Source organism: Kogia breviceps, chromosome 4, assembly GCF_026419965.1.
Source record: "Kogia breviceps isolate mKogBre1 chromosome 4, mKogBre1 haplotype 1, whole genome shotgun sequence".
Lineage (NCBI taxonomy): Eukaryota > Metazoa > Chordata > Mammalia > Artiodactyla > Physeteridae > Kogia > Kogia breviceps.
In genome coordinates this window covers 179,542,573-179,568,339 of record NC_081313.1, presented here as the reverse complement: position 1 = coordinate 179,568,339, position 25,767 = coordinate 179,542,573, and the positions used below count along the sequence as shown (strand labels likewise).

The window sequence follows — 25,767 nt, the reverse complement described above, 5'->3', positions numbered from 1 at the left end:
AATGAGGCAGCAGCGGTCGTAACAGGCTGCGTTTAGTGGTTTTTTTATGTACAAGAAAAATGATTTTTTTTGTCTGGTTTTTCATCATCTTTTGTCTTTTTGTTTTTGTTTTTTTTTGTTTCTTTTATTACTTTTAAAGCTTCTCCCTCCCCACCCCCAAAAAGTGCATTTTTATCAATTTTTTTTTTTAAATCTCCCACACTTATAAAGACTCTCAAATACAGTCTATGGAATGTCTGCTCTGTGCTCTGTGCCCCCGGTGGGTGCCACCCCCGCCCCCCTCCACCAGGCCTGGCCCCCCAAAGTCCAAGGCACCTCATGTCTGGGCCCGGGTGGGGCAGGGGGGACCCTGGGCATTGGGACCCCTGGCCACAGCCTTCAGGCAGCCCCAGCCAGGGGATGGAGGTCTCCCCAGCCCCCTCCATCTCCTGCCCTGCCCCCCACCCCCCGTGTAAATCTATATATTTAGTGCGAGCTAGTCTTACTCTGAGGTTATGGCTCCTGGGGTGCCCAAGCCCCAGGCCCTGACCCGTCCTGCGCCAGCCAACATCCCCACTCCAGGAAGGCTGCTTCCTCAGCTTAAATAACTTTTTTAAAATAAAACTGCAAATATAAATATCTTTCTTTCTCAAAAAATAGGATTTTTGCTTTTTTTTATTGATTTTTACTTTTTTTCTCCTGCTTTTCCTTTCACTCTCTCGTTTCTTGCCGCCTACAATCCTGGCTGCCTGGACTGCCTTGGTCCTGGAGGAGCCCCTGCCTCTTCTGTCCCATCACATGCCACGAGGCCCTTCCCTCCACGGACAATGGGTCTCAGTAGTGCAAAGACTCCCCAGAAGATTCTTGAAGGGGCTGGGGGACCCCTCCCCCCTACCCAAGACCCCCCCCTCCCCCTTGGAAGGAAGCAAAGGGACAGCCATGTACAAACAGGGTGACAAGACAGGATAGCCATGAGGGGTCTCCTGGGCGAGCTGCCCACGGGGGGGCAGACTTTGGTATGGCCCAGGGGAGCCTGGCTGGGCACAGGTCCAGACCCACACCCTTGTCAGGCTGGGCCTGGTCCGGCACTTTACATTCACTGGTTTTTAAGGTTTGTTTTTTTTTGCCTTTTTTTTTTTTTTTTTTTCTCCTAATCTCAAAAGGCGGGGTGGGGATCAAGGGGGGGGGGCTAGCCAGGGGGCAGCAGCAAGGGTGCTAATCTCTCTCTCCCGGGTCCTGCAGGCTGGCGACCGCTCCAGGTGAGGGCTCCGGCCCCCACCATCCTGCTGGCCCATTGCCGCAGTCCCGGGACGCCCACCCACTCCCCCTGCCGGAGCCCCCTCCTGGAGCTCCCCCCCGCCTGGACCTCACTCATACACAAGTGCACACACACATTCACGCAGCTTCACCAAGATGATGGAAATAACAATTTCGCTGTTTTTCTTTTTTTCTTTTTTTTTTTTTTTTGTACCAGGCAGTTAAAAAAAAAAAAAAAAAAAAAAAAAAACACCCCAAAAAAAGAAACCACAAAAAAAAACCCCAAACAACCAAACAAAAAAACTTTTTGCTGTGTCCTTTCTGACCAGTCAGCACGTTCCCCCTCAAATTTTTTTTTTTGTTTGTTTGTTTCCTGAAACGCGAGAATTCAGCAGTATCTTTGGCAACACTTTATCACGACCTTAATTTAAAGAATAAAAATAAAATTGATCCACGTCTATATACAGTATGTGATTGCGCGGAGTTGGGGGCAGGGGCTGGGCTGGGAGGGCGGGGGTCCCGGCTCTGGGCCCATGCAGATGCTGTGGCCCCCGGGGCTGGGCTGGTGGGCAGCAGGAGAGCGGTTAAGGCGGAGTGGGTGGGCAAGGCTGGCAGAAGCTGAGCGCAGAGCTAGGGGTAGGGGTTTAGTGCAATTCCCGAGGAGGTTTGTGTTAAAGTGTGCTCGGCGGGGGTTCAGGCCTTGCCCCCGCTGTAGTCCCAGAGGCCTTAATCCCCCAAGTCTGGTCTCCCCCCACCCGGCCAGGACGACAGCTGTGATTTTTCAGTTGGTTTTATTGCGAGGGGGTGTGTGGGTAGTTGGGGGAGAGGGCTGTCCCCTCAGGGAACCTCTCTGGGAGCTGGGGTGGGGTAGGGGTGCAGGTCCCTAGCCTGGGCACTCAAGCTCCCTGTTCGGCTTCCACGGGTGGTTCTCTGAGAGAGCTCGCCCCACAATGCTGGGGTGTGGGCGGGGCCACCCGGCCCTGGGCTCCCCTGCCACCCCCCTCAGGAGGGGGGGTCCTGAGACATCTGGGGGGCTGACGGGCTCAGGGGTGGGGGGAGCAGGAGGAAACAACAAACTGTCCTGTAGAAACAGTGATGAAAGTTGCCTTCTTTAAAAGCTTCCCTTTAAAAACAAGAAAGAGATGGGGTCTGTCACAGAACCAAGGGGCACGGGGTGACGGGCCAGCAGCTAGAGGCGGGAAGCGGGGACACCCCCCCCCTGCACCTCCAGCTTTTGACGAGGAAGGGTCTCCGCTCGGCAGAGCGTCTATTTACAGGGCCCCACGCTACGGTTGCATATGCGACGGGGGATGGGTGGGGGGAGGAGGGTGCCCCGGCCTCTGGCGACACAGCCTCCCCAGCCCTGGCCCCAGTCCGTGGCCTGTGGCTCGGTCAACGCCGGGCCTTTGGGGAGCCAGAGGCTCGGGGGAGGCGGGTGCCAGCCCCCAGGTTACAGTCAGTGCCTTTGAGTAAAAAGAGGGGTGCGGTGGGGGGTGGAGTAAGGCCCTGGAGGTGGGGCCCCCTGTCACCCACCTCCGTGGGGATGGCGTATCCAAGATGGCAGCTCCTCGGTGGCCACAAGGAAGGGCGGCCATGTTGGAGGGTGGGGGGACAGCAAGGGTCGGGGGACGAGGGCAGGGAGACGGGATTGCTCTGGCTGGTTGGAAGGCCAGCCCTCTCTCGGGCCCATCCCTGAGCTGGGGAGTCGGTAAGGAGGGTCCCCGCGGACACGGGTGGCCACTGTATGGCTAGCAGGTGAGGAGACGTCTCCAAATCAGAACCCAAAAAGGGACAGAATGGGAGGGGAGGTGCTGGGGGGTGGGGACACGGCAGAAACACAAAAACCCCGCAGTCCTGCCTGCAAGGCGAGCCCCCGTGGTAAAGCACAAATACCTCAGAAGGCTTCGCCCTCACCCGTTACTTCCTGACCCCCTTTCTCACCTCGGGGGAACAGAAGTGGATTCTACGTCTGTGGTGGGTTTCTTTTTTTATTATTTTGTACAAAAATAAATCGACTTTTAGGAATTTCTGTTTGCTCTCTCTCGCTCTCTCTCTCGCTCTCTCTCTCTCTCTCTCTCTTATTTCATTTTTTTTTTTTTGTCTTTTTGACTTTTCATAGAAGTTGGTTGCAACTTGTAAACATGTTTTTAAATTAAGAATTAAGATAAAGTGTAGTACCCGTTCTGTTACAAAGTGCCAAGACTTCTATTTGTGGTTGGTTGTCTTGTTGTTGTTGTTATTTTCTTTCATTTTTGTAAAATCTTGTTTTTATTGCTTTTGTGACATTGGAACTTCTGGACACTCTCTCTCCCCACATCCCTGCCACCGGGAGACCCTGCGTTCGCTCTGATCTTGGCTCTTTCACCCCACACTGTCGCCTGCTCCTCTGAGGAAAAGTATATTTTTTTATATATATATATATATATCTATATATAAATTTTGTTTTTAAGGAGGAAAAGAGAAAAAAAAATCTAAAAAGTGCTTTTAAAAATCGGGACAGGGCTAGGGGAAGGGGAGAGAGTGAAGACAAAAAGTTTCGAATCTCCAAACGTCTCATGGGGTCTGGGGTGGGCCTGGGTTGGGGGACCAAGACGGGGGTGGCAGGGGCGCCCTGAGTGGCGGCCCGCAGGTCCCGCCGGGTTGTAAGTGCCGTGAAGGAAGGCGGCGGGGGCCCTCGGGGAGTCACCCTGGTGCCCTCCCCCCCCCCCTTCCTCGTCTTCTCCCCTTTCTCCACGCCTGGAAATAAATAGATTTGTGTCGCGGTGGCCAGGAGATCCGGGGGACCACAGGCAGGGACGGGAGGCGGGGAGGCAGTCGGGGAGACGGAGGGGGAGACCCCCACTTCGGAAGTGCCCTGAGGAAAGAGGGTGGGGGTGCGGATGGGGCCGTTTTAACGTCCGCTCACAGCGGACACAAATCATTTTTAAAGTCTTATCTCAAAAGACTCTAGAAACCAGCGGGGGCGGGGCAGGGCGAGGAAAAGAAAAGTCGTCGTCGTCGTCGTCCCCCCCCCCACCGGTCCCCGGCCCACGCCCCCGTGACCACCCTCACCCCTGTCGGGCCCTGGGGCCCTGATCGGGCCTCCGATGGGACCCCAGACTCCGAACCGCGGGGCGCCTGCGGAGCTCAGAATCCTCGTGTCCCACAAAAACCCCAAGCTGAGCCCCGAAAGCCATCGACGGGGTGGGGGGCAAGCGGGGCTGGGGGTGGGGTGGGGCGAGGGTCCCCGTGGAGGGAGAGAACATCATGAAGGAGAAAAATCTGAGAAAAGCACTACCCTAGATTCTGTGACGCTTCATATATATATATCTGTATATATATATATATAGATATAGATATCTGTATATAGATTTTCTTTTTTTGTGTTTTTTGGGGGTGGTGGGTGATTTGCTCTCTCTCTCTCTCTCTCTCGCTCTCTCTCTCTCTCTCTCTCGGGTTTCTGTTTTCTCTTTTTTTGGTTTTCAAGCGAGTCCGGCCGCGAAGCTGCCATCGGCGGTGGCCCCGGCGCCCCCGTCGCCTCCCCCCGCGGCGCCCGCTACATTCAACCTGCCCAGGCCGTCAGGGCTGGCCTCGTCCTCGTCCTCGTCCTCGTCCTTAAAGTGCTTCTCCTGGCCGTTGCGCCGCGTGTCCGGCGAGCCGGGCGGGGCGGGGGCGCCGGGCGGTGCAGGGGCCCCCGGGGCGGGGGCGGGGTCGGGCCCCCCAAGCCCGCCACCCCGCACCCGGGGCTTGCGGCCGCGGCGCGAGGGCACGCCGTTGCAGCCGTCCTTCTTGAGGTGTCTGTGCAGGTGGTCGGAGCGCACGAACGTCTTGCAGCAGCTGTCGCACTGGTAGGGGCGCAGGCCAGTGTGGACGCGCATGTGGTTCTTCAGGTCGTAGTTGTGAGCGAACGCCGCCCCGCACTGCTGGCACAGGTACGGCTTCTCGCCCGTGTGCTTCCTCATGTGCACCTTGAGCTTGTCCTGCCTGTGGACGGGCCGAGGGTCAGCCGGCGCTGGGCCGGGCCCCTGCCCGGGATGGAAGCCCCCCAGCCCCCGCCAGCCTCGGCGCGGGGAAACCGGGACCCTCGCGGAAAGGTGGGCTGTGGCAGAGGGCGACCCCGTTGTGCGGGGAAGGAGGGTGCGGGTCCCCGTTCTGAGAACAGCACCAAGGAACCCGCAAAGGTGTGAAAAGGGCCTTGGACCCCGCTCGCTGTGTGGCCACAGGGAAATGGCTGAACCTCTCTGAAACCCAATTTTTTTGTTTGTTTGGTTTATTTTTTTGGCCGAACTGCGGGATCTTAGTTTGCCCACCAGGGAATCAAATCCATGCCCCCTGCAATGGAAGCGCAGAGTCTTAACCACTGGGCCACCAAGGAAGTCCCACTGAAGCCCTTTTCTTATGCATAGGAGGAGGAAGATAACAGGCCTCCCTCCCACCTGGGGCTCCGCCCAGTGGCAGGTGCATGGCTTCACACTACAGGCATTTACTGAGCACCTGCTGCATACCAGACCCTGTTCCAGGTGCTGCAAATGCTACAGGGAACAAGGAGGAATGCCCGAGGATTTGGTAACAGAGAGGGTTAAGCTGTCCTGGTTTTAGCACTGAACGTTCTGTGTCCTGGGAAACCCCTCCGTCACTGAAAATCCAGGGCAGCTGGTCACAGTAGTAACCAAGTCCCCACCCCAGGGACCCCACCCCCTACCCCCAGTTCCTGCCAGATCTCCCCTCACCTCTGCCTCACTCTGCTCTGGCCACACTGGCTTCCTGGCTGTCACCCCAACACGCTGATAACTATGAGCCTACCTCGGGGCCTTTACACGTGCTATTCTGGCTACCTGGAGCACTTTTTTCCCCTCCCAGATCTTCACAGTTGAATTTCAGCCCAAACGTGATCTCCTCAGAGAGGCCCTCCCAGACTCCCACACCACCAGTCCTTCATGCCACCGCCTTTGTTTCTCATCTGTCTCCCTGACTGGACTGTGAGCCCTGAAAACGGGGACTGGGTGTGATTCCAGGGCCCCTCCATGCCCATCTCACCCCACAGGGAACTGTGTGGACCGGGCTCAGCCTGGGGCCTTTGGCCCACAGAGCTGGTCACCGTATCAGTTCTGGGGTGACTATGGCCCAGGTGTTGCTCTGTCCCCCTGAGCCCTTGAAATTTGGCTGGTCCAAGGTGAGATGCACAAGAAGTGCAAAAGGCACCCCAGATTCTGAAGATTTCGTTTGCTCAATGTACTGTAAAATATCTCATTTATAATTTTGCTTATTGATCACATATTGAAATGGAACTACTGCATTATGTAAAATATGATTAAAATTACTTTCACCTGTTTCTTTTACTTTTACAAAATGCGGCTGCCAGAAAATGTAGAGTCACGGAGGTGGCTCACATATTTCTATTGTACTACGCTGGTCCATAGTGATGGGGGTGGACTCCTGCCTGGAATCCACAAGGCAGGGTCAGGGACCTGGGTCTCCAGAGCTCTGGCTAGAATCTGACCTGCTCCTTGCTGCAGACTCTTATGCTCCACTGAATCACTCGGGGTCTCTCCCTTCTGATGCCCACCAGACTGAGAGCTTCTTCAGTGCGAGGACTAATAAACTCCTACTCATCCTCAAAGCCCCACCTGAAATGCCCCTCCTCCTCCAGGAAATCTTTCCCAACTCCGAGACAAAGGCCTGCACCCCCCCTCCCCCCAGGCTCTTTCAGTCCCAAGTCCCTCCCTCTGGCACCTCCTACAGAGCTGGTGTCCCTGCTTGGCCTAACTTTTCTATGGCTTCTTACTGTTCTGAGGATCAAGACCTGGCCCTTTGCAACCAGACCCCCTGCCTATTCTCTGGCCTCGTTACACCCCCACGTGAGCCAGCAGAACCTGGGCCACAACAAACTCATCGCTCCCTGGATTAACTTGAGCTGTTACCAGAAAGAGGATGGCAATGGCCAGGCGCTTCCCGCCACCCCTCACCCAGCCTCCTCAGAGCCGGCTAACATCGTCTCCCAGTTGCCCCGCTCAGAACCTGGGCCAGGTCACAGAGGGAACAGGAGGGACTCGGATTGTTCTAGCACTGTACAGAGATGTCCCTAGCTGAGGCTTGGAGGCTCAGAGAGGGGAAGTGACTTGCCCTGAGTTGCACAGAGGGTTGGGGGCTGTCCCAATGTGGGGTGGGGGTAGAGGAAGCCCCAGTTTCATCACCTCAAGCCCCGGCCTGGGTAATTATAGCCCCGGCCGCCACAGGCCCTGCTTACTCAACTCTCTAGTGTGACTCAGAGGGGCCCCTGGGCTCCCCAGCCTGGAGGGAGGGGTGGGGGCTGGGGCCCTGGGGGGCAGAGAGGAGCCAGGTGGGCGCCTGGGAGGAAGAGGCCTGGCCTGGTGGCCCTCTCTATGCCTCAGTTTCCCAGAAGGGCAAACAGGATCAGCCCCGGGTTGAGGGTGGAGTGGCCAAGAGAGCTCCAGGCCAGAAGGTGAAACTGAGCCTGGCTGAGGGTGGGGGTGTGGGGGAAGGTGTCACCTCTCCAGGCTCTGGCTTGCTGGGCCTCCACCAGGCTGCTCCTCCCAGGCTCCAAGACCCCTGAGGGCAGGACCCACAGCCAGCCCAGTCCACCATCCCCACATCTGGAGCAAGAGGGAGGCCCTTAAGACCACTGGTACCCCAACCTCACCAAAGGGGGGGAGCCACGCCACTCACCAGGCTGCCTGCCTCCTGGCCAGTGCCCTTTGCCCCTGCCTGGCACTCCTGGGCCCTGGAGTCCCAGCCACACCCTCCTCTCCTGGCTTGCTGGGGAGGGGGCCCAGGTGCTGGTCCGGGGGTCAGCTCCCAGATCCTGTCCCCACAGGGCAGGGCCGGGAAGCTGGGACAATGGCCTCTTTCTTCGGCCTGGGTGGGTGTGGCTGGGGGAACCCCGGGGGCTGGTGAGGGTAGGGGGCGATGCTGAGTCACCCAGCCTGGCTAGGCCCCCCGCACGCCAGCCCCCCACCCCCACTGGGCTGGCCCACAAGGCCCAGCCTGCCACCTCTGGACTCGTAAGACCAGATCGCAAAATCCCCCCAGCCTGGCCTCAAACTCCTCCTGTCCAGGGACCAAGCCGAACGGCTGCCGTGCCCTTTTCCCTCCACTGGCCGTGGCGATTCCCTAAGCTGAACTGGCCTCAGGGCCTTTGCACTGGCTCTTCCCGCTGCCTCTCCCTTTCCCTCTCCCCACAGTTCCCTCCTTCTCCTCCTTCAGCTCTCAGTCCTCGGGGAAGCCTCCCTGTTTAAGGCAGCACCTACAGCCGCACCCCGACCCTGTTCTCTGCTCTTTTCCTCCCTGGCACTTTCCACCAACTAGTGTTATCAGTTCTGCGGTTTTATCTTGCACATGCTCCATCACCCCCACGGGGATTTTGGCTTGTTCCTCCACTTCTAGAACAGGGCCTGGCACCCAGCAGGCACTCCATAAACGTTGGCTGAATGAAGCAAGTCCCCCGGGCTCACGGAAGACTTCAAAGTTACCTAATGACCAGAACTCCCTGCTTCCAGTGAAGCTGTCGCCCTCTCCCAAGGCCCAAGTGCTCCAGTCGGGATGAGAAGAACCACCCAGGGAAAAAGAAGGAAAGCAACTCCTTGGGCCCTTCCTTCCAGCCTCACGCAGGTCGGCACCGCCTGGCACGCTTTCTGTTCTCGTGGTCACCTTGTTTAGGGCCTGTGCGGCACCGCCCACCCAGGCTCTCTCAACAGGCGCATGGCGGTCAGGGGTGCCCCGATGGACAAGGAACCCTTGCAGGGCAGGGCGCGGTGTTGTTTTCGCACGCGGAGGCAGGGTGTGAGGGTGTGAGCGTGCTTGCCTAGGGCAAGGCAGGGGGTCCCCGTGTGGCTGCTTTTGGGGCAAAGGGCCCCCAGGAAGCACCTCCCACGCCCCCACGCCCCCACGCCCCCCGCCGCGGTGGCGCCAGCTCACCTGGTGAATCGGACCTTGCAGATGTTACACTCGTAGGGCTTCTCGCCCGTGTGGGTCCGGATGTGCCGCGGCAGCTTGCCGGCGCCCTGGATGACCTTCTCGCAGATGGGGCACTTCTGGAAGGCCTTAGCCCGGATCTTCTTCTCCACCTTCTGCGACCAGGCCGGGTAGACGTCGCCGTCGTGGGCGCCGCTGAAGTACTTCAGGTAGTAGTCCACGACGCCCTTGTCATCCGCCCGTGACTCCTCGTCGCTGTCCCCCGCCGTCGCCGCTCCCGCCCGGCCCACCGACGACATCATCTGCTGCAGCAGCGTGCTGGCCGCCAGCCCGTCCGCGTCGGCCCCGTCCCCGTCCTCACCCTCGGCCGTGCCTGACAGGAAGCCCGGAGAGTCGCCCGGCTCCGGGGCCGCCTCTGACAGCGAGGCTGCCTCCTCCTCCCCGCCCCGGCCGTAGTGGCCGTTCTGTGTGGCGGTGGACGGCTGGGCCACGGGCGGCGGGAAGAGGCCCCCAGCGGGGGCGTCGTCATCCCGCTCCGGCCACAGACCTGGGTTGCTATCTCCCTCATCCCCATCCCCGGCCGGGGGCCGCTCGGCTGGGGGGCCGGGCCCGTAGAAGTCCAAGCCATTGCAGTCGCCGGCGGCCACGGCGGCCACGGCAGCGGCCACGGCCTCCTTGGTGGCGTCCAGGTCATCGTCGGATGCGCCAAAGGCGGACCATGGGAACGAGGCGGCGGCGGCGGCGGGCAGGCTGTTCATGGGGTTGCTCTGGAAGAACTCGAGGTACTCCTTGGCGCGAAGGAGGTTTCGCTGATCAATTTGATCTACGAGGTCCAGCTGGCCAGCATCGGCACCCGCGTCGGCCGCCAGGATCTGCCGGTCGAGGAGGTCGGCGCAGACGTGGCTCACGGCGGGGATCTCGAGCAGGCGGGCGGCACTGAGGATGTCGCCCACGTTGGCTGTGCTGACGGTGAGCGTGGCCGTGTAGGCGAAATCCATGAGGGCCGTGAGCGCCTCAGCGCTGACGAAGTCGATCTCGTACACGTTCTGCTGGTCCACCACGGCGCCCGACGTGAACAGCTTCTTGAAGTACTGGCTGCAGGCAGCCAGCACCGAGCGGTGCGTGGGGAACTCACGGCCCTCCACCAGGATCACCACGTCGCACAGCAGGCCCTGCGTCCGCTGCTCGTTGAGTCCGCTCAGAATGTCGCTGCTGTGGTCAGGGAACGGGATCCCGATGGGGCCGTCCACGCCGCCGGCCATCTTCCGCGCCGAGACCTGCAGTGCCGGGGAGGAAGGGGCAGTCGTGAGGGACAGGGAGGGCCGGGCCAACTGGCCGGGCTGCGAGGCCCTCAGAAAGTAGTGCCCCCGCATCCCCGCCCCACCTCCCACCCCTCCCCCCAGCCTCGGTTTCCCCAGCTCTGCACCAGGATGGTCCATGGTTGGTTCTGCATCATCAAAGTGAGAGGACGTTGGCGAAACCCAACTGGGTGCTTCAGAGATGAACACCGGCCCCCCTCCCCGCTTTACGAGAGAGGGGAGTGCCTGTCCAAAGGACAATTTGAAGTGGCATGGGAGCACACAGAAGGTGCTCAATAAATGCCTGACACAAGTTGTTTCCTAATGAATCTGAGCACGGGATTCTGCCCGTGCTCTCTCTAGGAGACCACAGCAGTGACAAAAGGCATCCGCCGTGCGCTGCCCTGGCTGAGCGCCCAGCAGTCCCAGAGGCAGCACCGTCTCCACCGCAGAGGTGAGAAGACGAGGCTCAGGCTCAGGGAGTCCCAGGGCCCCATGGCTGCACCTCACCTCAAACCCAGGGCAACTGACCCAAGATCCAATATCCAACCAGCATGGCCATCCATCCCTGCCTAGCCCCTCAGTCTCCCTAACCTTCTCTCCTGCCTCCTGGTTGGGCCCAGTGCTCTTGGGGGGCTCTGAGTCAGCAGGAAGGCGTAAGGCCAAGACCCAGGGACCTGGCCAGGGTCACCAGGGCCGTGGGCGTGCCCTGGTGGGGTGGGGCGGTGACTCTGCAGGACAGATCCCTTCCTGCCCTGTGGAACCCCTAGGACGTGGCTCGGCCCTCACAGTGAGTAACTGGGGGAAACCAGGCCACTGCCTGATGCTCCTCCCTGCCCACTCAAGCTGACCCTGTCAAGGAGGAGTCGGGGGCCAGGGGCCTCCTGCCTGGCCAGCCCCTCTCCTTTTGGTCACCCTGTTTGCACTGTTCAGCCTGGGACAAGGTCCTGCCACTCTCCGGGCCTCAGTCTCCCCGTCTGTCAAATGGGCAGAAGCCTTTGGAAAAGCAGGGCGGTGGGGGGGACTCTGTCCCGCCCCTCTCCCCGGCCTCCTATTTTCCACCTTCCCCCGGGCTGTGACTCATCCACCCACTTGGGCGCTTGTGCAACCCTCTGGCTCTGTCCCCACCCCTCCACCCTCTCCGGGGAGCCCCCGGCTGCCCCAAGCCACCCAACAAAACCCACATTCCTCCGGGCCCAGCCAGCCTGCTTTCAGGCCAGAGCCTCTGCGTGTCTCTGGGGAGAGGGCCTGACCCGGGCCTTCCTCAGCCTCCTAAAGACCCCAGGACCCCCAGCTGGGTGACCCAGCTCAGCTCTAACACAGATCCCTCCCACTGTGCCTCTAGTGGGATACCGGGCGGCTGGCCCGGCAAGGGAGCTGGGCTTGGTCTGGTCAGCCCTAAAGCCAGGGTAGGGCTGTCCCGACCCAGGGCCGCCCTGCGAATGGGGTCCAGGCCTTGGGGCCGACACAGAGGCCTTTGTGTGGCGTGCAGGCGGCCAGTACAGTTCCCGGGACGCCTCTCTCCGCCGCCCGCCCTCTTTCCCGCCGACCGCACCAGCTGCTTAGCTCCCGCCTCTGTTCCGCCAGTCCGCAGTGGGTGGTGGGGCAGGCTCAGATGTGGCTGCTGGGAGCAGGAGGATGGGGATGGGGGCGCGACCCCCCCCGCCCCAACCGAGGCTCGGCCATGGGAAGCCTCGGCAGAGCCCCCTGTGGCGGCTTCCACCCCCTGCCACCATCTGCCGTCTGGCCCCGGGCCCCGGGGAGCGAGTGGGCAGATGGGACTCCGGATCAGACCGGCCTCGGTCCCTCCTCGCCCCTCCCCTGATCCGGGCCACCAACGTGCCAAGATGGCCACCCTGGCCCTGCTTGCCAGTGTCCCCTCAGGGGTCCTCCTGGGGCCTCTAGGTCAAGACCTGAATTGGTCCAGGTGACTCACCCCTCGCCACGGCCCCTCCACCCCCGCCTTCCAACCGGCACCGAGCCCACCGGGCCAGGCGCCGGTACATCCTTACTTCAAGCTTGAAGCTGCCCAGGCTTCCACTTGCTGGAAGCCGCCCAGCTGGGAAGGAGCAAGCTCCAGCCTTGAACCTGGCCTGGGTCAATGTACCCAGCCCTGGGCCTGGGTCTCCACCAGCTGGAGGAGCCAGGCCACATGCTAAGAGCCTGTTGTGTGGGGCAGCTCTTGGGTCTGGGCTGGGTCTGAGGGTCCACGCCCCTGTCCTTTCCCAGCTGGGGCCTCTATTTCCCACAGGTAATCATCTGAGACTCTCCCCCAAAGGGCAGGGCCTGGGGCAATACCAGCCAAGGAAAGCCCCAGGGAAGCAGCACGACCCCCATTTACAGATGAGAACACCAAGGCCCAGAGACAGCTAGAATCCGGGCCAAGGGCACCCAGCAAGGCTGATGCAGGAGCTGACAGAGGCGAGAGGCTGGGGGTCCCCCAACCCTCCCCCACCACCGACACCTCCCAGCCAGCCACAGCCCCTTCCCTGGCCCAGGAAACTAAACTGACCCAGCCCTCTCTCCAGGAACACACGCCACCTGCCTGCCACACCCGGGGCCACTGCCCTCCCCCCACCCGGGGCCTCTCAGGGCCCTCCCTCTAAGAAAGCAGAGGAAGACCCTGCCAGGTGGGAGAAGGAAGTCACGTGGGGTCCAGGCAGCAAAAAGCACCTATTGCTGAGCACCCACTGTGTGCCACAGCACCGTCTCACCAGGAGAGCCCTGTGGCTCCCTTCCTGGCTCTAAGAGGCCCTGCTGGCACCTGACATCTAGTAGGTGCCTCGACACATGGCGGTTTCCTCGGTAATGATGAGCCAACGAAAATTCTCTCCTCCAGGAAGCCTCACCCCCTCAACGGCCAGGGTCCCCTGAGCCCAGGCCCGCACCCACCCAGGGCCCTGTGTTTCATCACAGCTCCACCCCGACACTCGCCCCCATGGGATTTCCGGGGCCGTTCGATGCTGACTCGGCGGCCGGCCGAGGGGCAGGCCTCAGCAGGCTCTTCCTGGGCTGGAGGTGGGGCGCCCTCCTCCCTCTGGGCTGCTCCCAGGCCACCCTCCACCCCCCCGCCCCCGGCCTCCCCTGGGCAGTGCACGGTAGGGGCGCAGCAAACGACAGGAGGAACCAAAGACCAAAGAGCTATGCGCTGGAGAGCCCACACCCAGCCCCGCCCACCTGGCTGGCAGGCACACCCAGTACCAGGGGACCAAGCCAGTCCCACCTCCAATCTAACCTAGGGTCACTTGCTGCACCAGGCAGCAGGGACCCGGGCCTGCTTTCTGCCCTCCCAGGGGACCTCCTCTATGCCTGGAACCTTCAAGAACTAACTGGACCCTGGGCTTTAGAGATGAGGAGAGGCTCGGGGAGGTGATAAGACCAGGGCAAGGTCACACAACAGACCGGCAGCCAGGCTGGGACTCAGATGCTCTGACTTGAGCCGGCCTGAGCTGACATCTCTCAACTACTGGGGATGCAGGGAGAGGTCAGGAGCGTCCTGACTTGGTCCCAGGAACAGCAGGTGTCACCTAGGAAGGACCCTAGGATTGTGGGAAAGGTGTCCCAAGCATGGGAAACAGCAGGGCAAAGGCCCGGCGGTGGGCACCTGGGAGAGGGGCAGGGGAAGGAGGCTGGAGAGTCCCCAAGGTCAGGTGCAAGGTGAGGGGTGGGGCTGGGCCTCCTCCTCCCCCACCCATTCCTCAGGGGGTGGCCAGCAGTGGATAGGTAGGTAATTGCCACCTGACGCCTTCCTGGAGGAGTGTCCAGGGATGTGGGCAGCTTAACAGGGGGTTAAGGCCTCCCTCCCTACAACTCAGGGAGAGAATGAAAGGAAACTATATAAAGGACCTCTAACACCTACTACCTGCCACAGCAGCTCGCATCCATATCCTCGCTCCTCCATTTCCAAGCTGGGTGAACCTGGGCCAAGAAAAGCACCTCTCTGTGCCTCATTTTCCTTGGGGGTTGTGACAGTGGCAAAGGGTTCCACTTCCATCCTCTTAGCAAACTTTGGCCTAGGACCTACTATGTGCCAGGGACAATCCCCAAAGGCCCGATGAGGCTGTTTACCCCCTCCCTTGTGGACTGGGGGGGCTTTGAACTTCACCTCTGAACGTCATTCCAGGAATCCAGCCCCCTCCCCAACTACTGTGTACTAAGGAAGTGTGTGGTGAGACCCAGGAGGAAGCTGAGCCATCGTGTGTGTGGGGGGGGGGGGGGGGGAACCAGGCCCAGAGAGGGTGGGCGGCCGCCCCAAGGTCACACAGCAAGTCTGGTGTCCAGGTGCGGCTGCCAGGCCAGTGCCCGGCCGCCCCTGCCCCCTCCCAGCCTGGCAGCCTGTGTTGCAAGGTTGGTCCTGACGGGTTACCCCGCCCCGACCTGGTGCCAATCCCCGCCTGGCCCAGTACCGAGGCCAGGGTTTAATGGGACAGGAATGCAGCGTTCTGATCGGGAGGTGGGGGGCACCAACAGCTCAGGGTGACTGCTGGCTGCCAGCTGTCAGCCTGCCCCCTGCCCGCCTGTCCTCGCAGGCCTCTCTCCAGGCCAGACACCAGAAGACAGGCCCTCGGCCATTTTATGTGTCCATTTATTGCCCTAAATGGGGAGGGGCTTCCTGCCCGGGCCTTAAAGGGCCAGAGGCAGGAAGGTTGCAGGCCCAGTGGGAAGTGTGTGTGTGGAGGCTGGTGGGGGTGGGGATTAGGAGGTCATGGGGATCCCATCTGAGCCCCAACTCATGGGTGGGGCTGAGGCCCACCCTGTTCCCACGCTCTGAGTGCTGTCGTGGGCCAGGAAGTACAGCCCCGATACGAAGACCAGCTTCCAAGAGGAAGCCCTGCGGAGACAGAGCCATTCTCAGTGGAGGTGGAAGGAATAAGCTTCCTGTCACCGGGGGTAACCAAAGCCAGGCTTCACAGAATCCCATCCGTGTCTACACTGCCCTCAACTCAGGCTGCACCTGCTTATTCAAGATGCCCAGGAGAGGCCTGGGTGACTTCCATCCAGACTGCTCCCTCCCTCCCGAGGCCAGCCTGTCACCTGGAGGTACCTGTACCACCCCCAGACCCACCCCCAGCCTGAGCAGGTGGATGGCTTGGCCCACTGGGGCCCCAGTGTCCTGTGCCTACAAATCCAGCCAGTCCCCTCCTATCAAACACATCCTGATGGGAGGTGGGACCGAGTCTTGTTTTCCAGTCAAACCAGAAAGGCGTGGGTGGGGACGCTTCCACTGAGTGGCCGTCCACAGCCTGCTGGGGGGACAGATGGAGGGGCTGGTCCCTTGGCCAGATTCTCCACAGGGCGCTTTCCGCACTTTGGTGCTCCAAAGACTCGGGACTCAGGCCGCAAGGGCAGGGGCTGTTCCTCAATGGGGCTTGACGGGGGCCTGGTCTGTATCACCTCAGCATCAATCCTCATAGCTCTGGGAGGCAGGGTCTGTAACCACTGCCCCACTTCACAGGCCAGGAAACTGAGGCAACTTGCCCAGGGTCACACAGCAGAGCTGGATTTGAACGCGGGTCATCTGTCTGGCTCCATCTGGCCAAACTAACTAGTCCTCCCAGGGCTCCACCCTCCTCCCCCACCACACACACTGCCCCCAGGTACCAGCAGGGGACTAAATCCCCCCACCCTGGGGGCCTGGGTTGGGGGAGGACAGCTTATTCTCACGCCCCCTCAGAGCTGCCTTGTGATAGCCCAGAAAAGGGAGAGGTTTGCCTGAGGTCACACAGGGAGCCTGGGGCAGGGCTGGAGTCCAGCTGACACCTGTGAACTCAGAGCATCAGAACAGAGATGCAGGAGGGGCTCCCCCAGGCCCTGACACCACACAGCAGTCACTCAACAAACATTCCTGGGGAATCACTGAGTAAATCCTCACTTTTGGCCTAAAGGTAATCTCCCCATTTTATCGATGGCAAAACTGAGGTTGGCAGAAGGGAGGTGACCTCCCGAGGTGGACCTCAGGTGGAGCAGAGGGCCGGGCTGAGATTGGACCACAGTGGCCCCCACCCAAGCCTGTTCCTCTGGTCTCCACTGCCCAGGGCTGTTGCAGGGTGGTTTATGGTCTATCAGGTGCCTGGAGCACAAGATGACAGGTGGGGGGGGGGGGTGTCTCAGACAGACAGACAGACACACACACACACACACACACACACACACACCACACACACACACACACACACACACACACACACTCCAGCAGAATCCCTGCTGTGTCCTGAGCTGACCCAGGTGCTTCCTCCATGAGGGAGGGAAGGAAAAGGAACACAGGTGGATCTGCAGGCAGTACCTGGGGGGAACCCACAACTACCTCATTTTACAGAGAAGGATGCTCAGGCTCCAAAAGGCCATGGGGCTTGTCCAAGGTCATAAAGCAAGTGGGCCAGCTCTGCTTCAGAGGGGCTGGCCCTGACTCTTGGCTCTGGGAGGTGACCTGGGTCTCCTCGGAAATAATGGGTTGTAAAAAAACAGAGCCCTGCCGGTCTCCAGGGGCCAAGGTGCCAAGGGGCGGGGCTGCAGCACAGATCGGGTGGGAAGGGACTGCCTCGGAAGGTTGGGACACAAGGAGGCTGAGGCCCCTGCTGTGTGACCTTGGACACCTTGCTGCCCCTCTCTGAGCCTCACTGTCCTCTTGGGGCAAAGGCTCCATTTGGCAGACAGGTGCCTGCTGTCAACCTCCAGGCCTTCTGGAAGACAGGTGGGCTGGCGCCCCTCGGCTGTGACACACAAAGGACTTTGGACGCCTCCTAAACTAGGAGGCAGGACCAGAAGGGTCAGACCCAGCTCTGGCTGGGTGACCTTGGGCTGCTCTCTGCTTCCCCCAGGGCCTCAGTCTTCCCTGCCCCATAGGGCACCGCTCTGAGCCTTGCTCTAAGCCCCTGAGGCTCCACGCTTGCGTCTGGCCTCCCCTCCTGGTCTCAGTTTCCTCGCATGGCATCGGGGACCTCCACCAGCCCAACCAGCTTATGGGTCAGAGGGTTCCAAGGAAAAGAAGGGAAGGAAAAACGCCAACACAAGGGCTAGCTACTGCCTCGAGAACCTTCCCCACTGGACGAAGGCTGAGCACTGCCAGGCCTCAGTCTCCCACACGGAGAAAAGGGTGCATGGGCTCCCCGCAGCCACCCGCTGCCGAGGGCCTCTGCTGAGAGTTGCGTGGCTCCCCGCCCGGGCCAGGGTGCTGACTGGCCACCACGCAGCCAGTCAGCCAATCAGAACTGAATAATAAATACCCCCCCAAAGTGACCCACGAATTAAAATTTCAGTGTCCCCGTTGGCTCCTCTTTCCTTCATTAGGCATGCGGATCCCAGGGCTTCGCTCTTCCAGCCACTGGCTCCTGCCCCCCCTTCTCCCCCAGGCTCCCGTCTCCACAGCGATGGCTGGCGGTAAACAGAGCCCCGAGCCCAACCGATAAGTGCCAGGCCCCACCCGGGGTGGCCCTCGGGGGAGAATGCCCCCCTACCTGGAGCCTCGGGGACCTGGGCAGCAGCAGGGCTTAGCCTGGACTCCCCGGACCTCTCCCAAGACCAGCTCTGCCAGTAGGAAGTGATCGACTGGTCCTGGGGAGGGCCCCCCAGTGTGGGAGCGGCACACTCAGGGTTACGCCCTGGCCCTGTTGGGGTGGGGGTGGGGGGCTGACATGGAATCCTGGACGCCCTCTCCGGCCGGGCCTGCTCCGGGAGGCAGCTGGCAGGGAGGAGGGGTGGGGGAAGCCAAGCAAGCCCGCCACCCATGGGTGAGCCAGGTGGGCACACCCGGTGGAGGGGCACCAACATCTCTGTCACTTCCGCCGCCTGGCTAGGGGGAGAGAGGAGTCGCCGACCTCCCCCTGCCCCTCCGCCAAATGCTGGCTACACTCCCCAAACATTTAGTGGGTGCCCACAGGGTGCCCGGGCCTGGTTGGACAGCAGTCTCTTGCCGCGGTCCACCGGACTCCCTCGCCGCCGGCCAGCCAGCGCGGACAGTGCCTCCCAGGACCCGCAAAGGCCTGGGCCCCGGGGGGTGCACCGGCCCCAGCTCAGGCCCCTGCCTGGTTCCCAGGCCCGGGGCTGGGGGAGGGGGCCGGTTCCTAGGCCGGGGAGGGAGGCAGAGCAAGGGAGGGGGCCGGATCCCACCAGCTCACCCCCTCCTCTGCCCGGGCTCAGGGTTCGCACGTGGTGGTGGCGTCAAGGGGAAGGAGGGGTGTCCGGGCCAGAGGAGACGGGGTCACGCGCTTTGGGGGCGCGGGCGGGGGAGAAGGGTGCTCTCTGCTTCCCTCCCCCGGGGCCGGGGCCGGACGGCCGCGCGGGCAGGGCGAGGGGCCAGGCCGGTCCCCCCGCCCAGGGCTGAGTCAGGCCCGGGCGGGGGCAGGAAGCGGCCCCCTCCCCCGCCCCGGCCGCAGTGCGCGGCCCTAGCCCCGGCCCGCGGGCCCCCACAGCGCCGCCCGCGTGGGGGGCTCCTACCTCCTTCCCGGGGCAGCGGCGAGGGGGCCCGGCCCCGGCGGCGGCGGTGGCGGCGGCTGCGGCTGGGCTGGCTCCCTCCGAGGGGCCGGGAGGCGGCAGTGAGCCTGGCCCCGCGCCACCCCCCGCCGCCGGCGGCCAATCCCCACCCGGGCTGGGGGGAGGGCGATGCAAATTACCCCGGATCTGGGTCCGCCCGCCCGCCTCCCCCACGCCCGGGCCCAGCCTGCACTAGGCCGCGCATCCCCGGGCTCGCCTGCGCCGCGCGGCCGCCCGGGCCGCCGCCCTCCCCGGGGAGCGCCGGGTGGGTGACCGCCCCCCCCCCGGGGCGGGGGGCTGAGCGGAGGGGGGCTGGGGACGGTTACACAACCAGGCGGGGAGGGGCCCCGGGGCGGGGAGGGGGCCGGCCCGCGGGCCGCGCAGCCGGAAGCCGGGGACCGCCACCGGCCCCCGGCAAGGGGAGCCCGGCTCCAGGCCCCGCCCTCTGGCCGGCAGGGCCCGCCCTCGAGCCGCGCCGCGCGATCGGCCCGCGCCCATTGGCTTGCCAGCCCGCCGCTCACCGCCCCTCCTCCGCACCGCCCCTACCCGCGGGCCGCGGCGGGCCGCCGGCGCAGGGCACTCTGGGACTTGTAGTCCTATCCGCCTGCCACCTGCCAGCCGCAAGCGCGGAGGAACTACGATACCCAGAGGCCCGAGCGGCCGCGCCCGCCCACCCGGACACCCCACCCCTTCCCCCTCCTTTGCAAAGCCCCCCTCCCTGTTTTTTCAGCCCCCTCCCCCCCATCCCCCATGGAGCTCAATCCTGGCCAACTCCAACGTATGCACGCAGCACCGAATAGGCCCCCGGGGGGCGAGAGCGCCCCCAGTACCCAGCTGCAAACTTAGCACGCGACGCGCCCCCCTATCTCCCCACGCCGGCTCCCCCCACCCTCAATGCAGCCCCGCTTCCCCTCCCCCTCTCCCCGCGCTCCTGGGAGCCCCGAAAAAGCATGCACGGGGTGGGGGCTGGCGCACAAGCCCATGCACTTCGCCCCCAATACCCACTCCCGGGCGGCGCCCCCTCCCCGCCCTCGAGATCCAGGGCGCCTCCCGCCTCCGGGCAGCTGCCAACCACCCCCTCCTCTGAAACTTGCGGGACGTCCCCGGCTGCCGGGATCGCCCCTTCCCGAGAGGGCAGGGGTGGGCGCAGCGCCCCCGGCCCGTCCCCGCCCTGAACCCCGCGCTGGGGGCTACGCCGGGCGCTGACTTACCTCGCGGGGCCGGGCCGGGGCCGGGCCGGGCCGGGGCGCGCGGGGCCGGGGCCCGGAGTTGGGACTGGGCTCCTCGGCCGCTCGCCTCTGGGGTCCGCGTCTCGCTCTCCCCTCGCTGGCTCTCCCCTCGTCGCTCCCTCGCTCCGGCGGCGGCGTCACTGCCCCTACAGTAACTGTACAGTACAGCCAAAGCCCCGTATGATGCTCGCGACTCCCTTCCTGGTTTCTCCGAGGGCAAGAGGGGTCCTCCCTTGTCTTAAAGGTGCCGCAGCCGCCGGCCCCCCCACGCCCAGCCCGCCCCCCCCACCCCGGCCTCAGAGGCCAGAACAGGCTCGGCAGGTCCCCTCTTGCCACGTCCCTGCCCTCCCGTGGGGCTTCGCCCGCTGCGCCGGGGAGACCGGGCTGTTATTAGGTTTTGTCAAGTTGTTGGGGGGGTCCAGCCCGCCCCCGGCGCGCCCCCCCCTCCTCTGACCTCTCCGCCCCGCTGCGCGGCGCCGTGCCAGCCTGCCAGCTTATCTGGCCCCAGAGCTCCCCGGGGCGCGGGGGGAGCGGGCCCCCCGGGGTGGAGGGGGTGGGGGCCTCCAGATAAACAGGCCCCCAGCCTCTGCGCAGAGGCGGGTGCGGGGGGGCGCGGGCTTTGCCCCCGACGCCTGGGGCGTGGCAGGATGGCAGCGGGGGCGGGGAGGGCTGTGCGCACTGCGAGGAGAGACGCGGGCGTGGGTCGCGGCTGCCCGGGCTGTTGGGGGTGGGGGTGGCGCGAGGGGGTGGGGACCGCGGGCCTGGCGCTGGCCCTCCCCGGGCCTCAGTTTGCCCAGCCGCGGAAGGGACACGGGGGCAGGCTTTCAGCTGACTGCCTGGGTCCGCTGGGCTCCCGGGTCCCTCAATGAAACAGCCAACCTGCCCGCCCGAGATTATATAAAGGAGTCGCCTCCGCCCGCTGCGCCAGGGGCGTAGCGGGGGAAGGGGTTGGCGAGGGGCGGGCTAGGCTGTTGTTTTCCCGGCTTTCCAAGTTCCCCCACCCATCTGCGGGCCACTGGGCGGGACGGGGTCCCGGCCCCGGACGCCTGGGTTCTGCGGTCCGCTCCCGCAAGGGTCTGCGTGGCTCGGGAGGGGCGGAGGTGGGGAGTGGGGAGGCGTTGGCTCAGCCCAACTTTTTTTCCCTGTCCATTTCTCCCACTTCCTCCCCGGTCGTGGGAGAGGTCCGGCGGGGGACGGGGGAGGGGGAGGAGGGGACGAGGGGTGAGAACAGCCTGACCCGGCCCGGCCGGCTGCCCGCTGCACACAGTAGGCGCCCAGAGAGGGCTGGCTGGTGCGATCAGCCGCCTGGGGAGCTCTGAGCCTCAGTTTCCCCTTCCTCATTCCCTTGGTCGGAGAGGGCTGGCACCTGCTTCGTAGCTGTCGTTTACTGAACGCTTCTCTGGTGGCTGGCTCTGTCCGGGGTCCTGTTTACCTTCATTCTAACATCTAATGCCATTATCATGATCATTATTTATTGTTATTATCATTTTTACCACCATTACCTTACAGGCAGGAAACTTCCACTGCCGTGGGGTGAAATACACCCCGTCTGTCCTTCTCCGACTTCAAAGCTTTCCTCCCCCCCCCCCAACCTCCTGCACTTTACTGCCTCTTCACACACGTATTAAAAGTGCCTTTCAACGCCCAAATGGGTTGAATTGGCTTTTGTAATAATAATTGGGCTTCAAGGGGAAACCCGGGAGGCCCCCAGAAGGGAAGCGACAGCCCCAGGACTTGCAGCCTGAAACCAGCCCCGGGGTAGGTGGAAAGGGACTGAGGGAGGGGCCGCATGCGTCCAGCGTGAGGGCGGAGCCCAGGGACTTTGTTCTAACGACCCTGCCTGGGATATAAGCCCTCTTCCTTCCAACGTGCAGGTCCCAGGGCAGTGCTTGGTCTCTGTAGATACCTGAAGCTCAAGCCGTAGTCCTCAATGGTCTCATTTGCCATCCCGCCCAAGCTCCACCCACTCAGCCAGAGCAGGGGTGACTCAGGGTCCCCCCTGTACCACCCAGCCTCAGATATCTGGCACCCTGCTCTGCAGTTAATAACCTGACTCAGAAGGGGCAGGGAACTCGTATGTAGGATTGGCGTTGAATCTAATCCTTATCAGGCCCTGGGAAAAAACAGGGATCATATGATTTCCATCTTACATTTGAGGAAATTGAGACCCAGAGAGGGACAGTGGCCAAGGATGTTGAACCCAGCTTCACCTGGCTCTGGACCCTGCCGGAAGGGCTGTGGGCAGGTCCTTCAGAAAATAAATGCTGGGATGGCCTACCCCTACCCTGTGCCCACTCCTGTCCCTTCAGGGAAAAGGGAGGGAAGGGAGCAAAGCTTTGTCCTGACCCCCACTCCTCAGTCCCACCCCCTCCCCTCCCCCGAAAAAGATACCCAAGTCGATACTATTTGAAAACCTAATAAAGTATAAAAGATTGAGTTGCTGTGTGACCTTGGGCAGCTTACTTAACGTCTCTGACCCTCAGAGTCCTCTGTAAAGAAGAATGGTAGAGGGACTTCCCTGACGGTCCAGTGGTTAAGACGCTGCTCTTCCACTGCAGGGGGCGTGGGTTCCATCCCTGGTCCTGCAACTAAGATCCCCACATGCCGCAGCATGGCCAAAAAATAAAAATTTTTTAAAAAAAATTTTAATTAAAAAATTTAAAAAGAATGATGGTATAGACTTCCTAGGGTTGTGACAAAGGAGAAACAAGATGGTACATGTAACATACTTAAAGAGCACAGAGCCTGCTGGTGGGAAGTCCTCAACACAGGATAGATGTGGCCATGCTGTTATTATTATTATTATTTGAGCCATACCCTTCCCCCCACCCTGTTCCTGGCCAGGGTAGAGTTGAAACCCACATCTCCAAAGGTGAAAAATTCACGCACACACTCAAGGCATTTTTTTTTTACCTCATTGGCAGACCCCACCCCCGCCAATGTGCTTGGCTAAAGGGGTCTTGGAATGTATTAGAACCAACTCCATCATAGCCATAAAACAATACAAAAATTGGTAAATACTTGAAACTTGCCTCAGAACAGATTTGTTCTAGGGTGAGTAGTAACACCAGCTCTCATTTTCTGAGTTCCACCTTTGTGTGTTATTTTAGTCTATCTGTGGAGCAGGGGTTATCATCCCTGATGTACAAGATAAAGACACCGAGACCCAGAGGGGGTAAGAAATTTGCTAAAGTCACACAGCATTCCAGCGGGATGACTTAAATTCGAGTTATATGGGCTAGGCTGCAAAGCTGTATAATATTTGGAACCGATAATTCTTGGTCACCATAAACAGGCGTTGCTTCTGGGAGCAGGGTGAGAAAGCTTCTGTTCACTCTCTTTGATCTTTTGAATTTTGTATTATGCATTTATTACTTATAATAAAATAAAAAAATACTTCTAAAGTAACACATTACTTAACCTATGTGCTTCAAAGAACACCATCAAGAAAGTGAAAGAAAAGCCTACAGAATGGGAGAAAATATTTGCCACTCATAGATCTGCTAAGGGTCTACTACCCAGGATATATAAAGAAATCTTTAACTCAACAATAAAAACACTACCAATTTTTTCTAAGGGGAGAAGGATTTGAATAGACATTTCTCAAAAAAGATGTATAAATAACCAATCAAGCTCATGAAAAGTTACCCGACATCATTAGTCATCAGGGAAATGCAAATCAAAACCACGAGGAGACACCACTTCAGCCCTACTCGGGTGGCTAGAGTCAAAAAGACAGACTGTAACAAGTGTTGAGGAGGATGGGGAGAGACTGGAATCCTCACATGTGGCTGATGGGAATGCAAAATGTTATAGCTGCTGTGGAAAACAGTTTGGCGCTTTCTCAAATGGTGAAACAGAAAGTAACCATATGATCCATCAATTCCACTCCTAGGTGTCTCTACCCAAGCGAAATGACAACACGAATATCCATAACAGCATTATTCCTAAGAGCCAAAAGTAGAAACAGTCCAAGTGTCCATAGACTGATTAATGGATAAATGTAATGTGGTCCATCCATACAACAGAATATTATTCAGCCTTAAAAAGGAGTGAAGCACATACATGCTACAATGTGAATGAACCTTGAAAACATGATGCTCGGTGAAACAAACCAGACACAAAAGGCCACATAGTGTATGATTCCATTTACATGGAATGTCCAGAACAGGCAAATCCAGAGACAGAAAGTGGGTTAGTGGATGCCTCGAGCTGGGAGGTGTTGGAGAGGATGGTGTGGGGGGAGTGCACCAATAGACGAGAAGTTTCTTTTTAGGGTGATGAAAATGTTCTGGGATTAGATAGTGGCCATGGTTACACAACTCTATTACTAGGCTAGAAACCACTGAATTACACACTTTACAGGGTGAATTGTACAGCATGTGAATTATATCTCAACAGAAATTATATATAGTTACTTTTTTAAAAAAAATTTATTTGTTTTTGGCTGCATTGGGTCTTCGTTGCTGCACGCGGGCTTTCTCTAGTTAGGGCGAGCAGGGGCTACTCTTTGTTGCAGTGTGCAGGCTTCTCATTGCAGTGGCTTCTCTTTTGCAGAGCACGAGCTCTAGGCACACAGGCTTCAGTAGTTGTGGCACGCAGGCTCAGTAGTTGTGGCTCGCGGGCTTAGTTGCTCTGCAGCATGTAGGATCTTCCCGGACCAGGGCTCGAACCTGTGTCCCCTGCATTGGCAGGTGGATTCTTAACTACTGCGCCACCAGGGAAGTCCCTACAGTTACTTTTCTATTGAAGTATAGTTGGTTTACAATAGCTTTACTTTTTGGTTGAGGAACATTTTGCAGCTGACAAAATTCTTACATCTTTGTTATCTTATTTAAGCTTCCAAATACCTGAGATATTTTAAAAGAGGGTATCTCAGTTACTACAGAAGGTCATACGGGTGCTGAGCTTGGAAGGGGGACTGGAGTTCAGGTTTCCTGAGTCATAAAGGTTTTCAAGTGGGGATGTTAGCTGTCATCTAGGGAACTTCTCGGATGAGACAGGTTGAGTTCCTGAGAGCTCGCTCCCTCCTGGGGGAAGACGTGGAGGAGAATCTCAGGGCCGAGTGAGCTCTGGGCAAGAGGGAGCCCGCCATCTCTCCATCCCAGACCCCAGCTCCTCCACAGCCTAGGCGGGGTGGCTGTCTGAACGCCTAAGGCTCCCATGCATGAAGCTGGAGTTTCTTGAGACCAATCTTCTTGTTCTGATTCTGCTGCCCAGGTGACCCTCCCACTCTGAGGCTCAGCTTACCAATGGCAGCAAGTGCCATACCTCTTTCACAGGCTTACAAAGCAGCCATCAAACAAGGCAAGGTGCCTTTGGGAACTTGGATCAGATGTCTTTAGGTTTTGCTTGTTTTGTTTTGTTTTTAAATTTTATATTGGAGCACAGCTGATGAACAATGTTGGACTAGTTTCAGGTGTACAGCAAAGTGATTCCATTATACATATACATGTATCTATTCTTTTTCAAGTTCTTTTCCCATTTAGGTTATGTCTTTAGGTTTTTCAACAGATATTGACTGTTCTCTCAACCACGACCCAAGAGGGAGTGGATGAGGGGCCTTCCCTGACTGCTGTGGGTGAATTAGGGGCTGTAGCTGGACCCAGGGGCCTCACAGCTCG

General features: G+C 60.2%; 1 protein-coding gene across 3 annotated transcripts; it reads right to left on the bottom strand.

The window, feature by feature from the left end:
* Positions 1 to 20,553, bottom strand: ZBTB7A (zinc finger and BTB domain containing 7A). 3 transcript variants are annotated; one of them, XM_059060032.2, is made up of 3 exons: positions 20,126 to 20,553; positions 9,151 to 10,424; positions 1 to 5,199 (listed from the first exon to the last, which is right to left on the bottom strand). In XM_059060032.2, the coding sequence occupies exons 2-3, from the start codon at positions 10,407 to 10,409 to the stop codon at positions 4,698 to 4,700; spliced, it is 1,761 nt and encodes a 586-aa protein (XP_058916015.1). In that variant the 5' UTR covers positions 10,410 to 10,424; positions 20,126 to 20,553; the 3' UTR covers positions 1 to 4,697. The 3 variants fall into 3 exon arrangements, with proteins under 3 accessions (XP_058916015.1, XP_058916013.1, XP_066889184.1); XM_059060030.2 differs by lacking the exon at positions 20,126 to 20,553 and adding an exon at positions 18,879 to 19,101; XM_067033083.1 differs by lacking the exon at positions 20,126 to 20,553 and adding an exon at positions 17,900 to 18,776.
* Between the last annotated feature and the right edge of the window lie 5,214 nt (positions 20,554 to 25,767).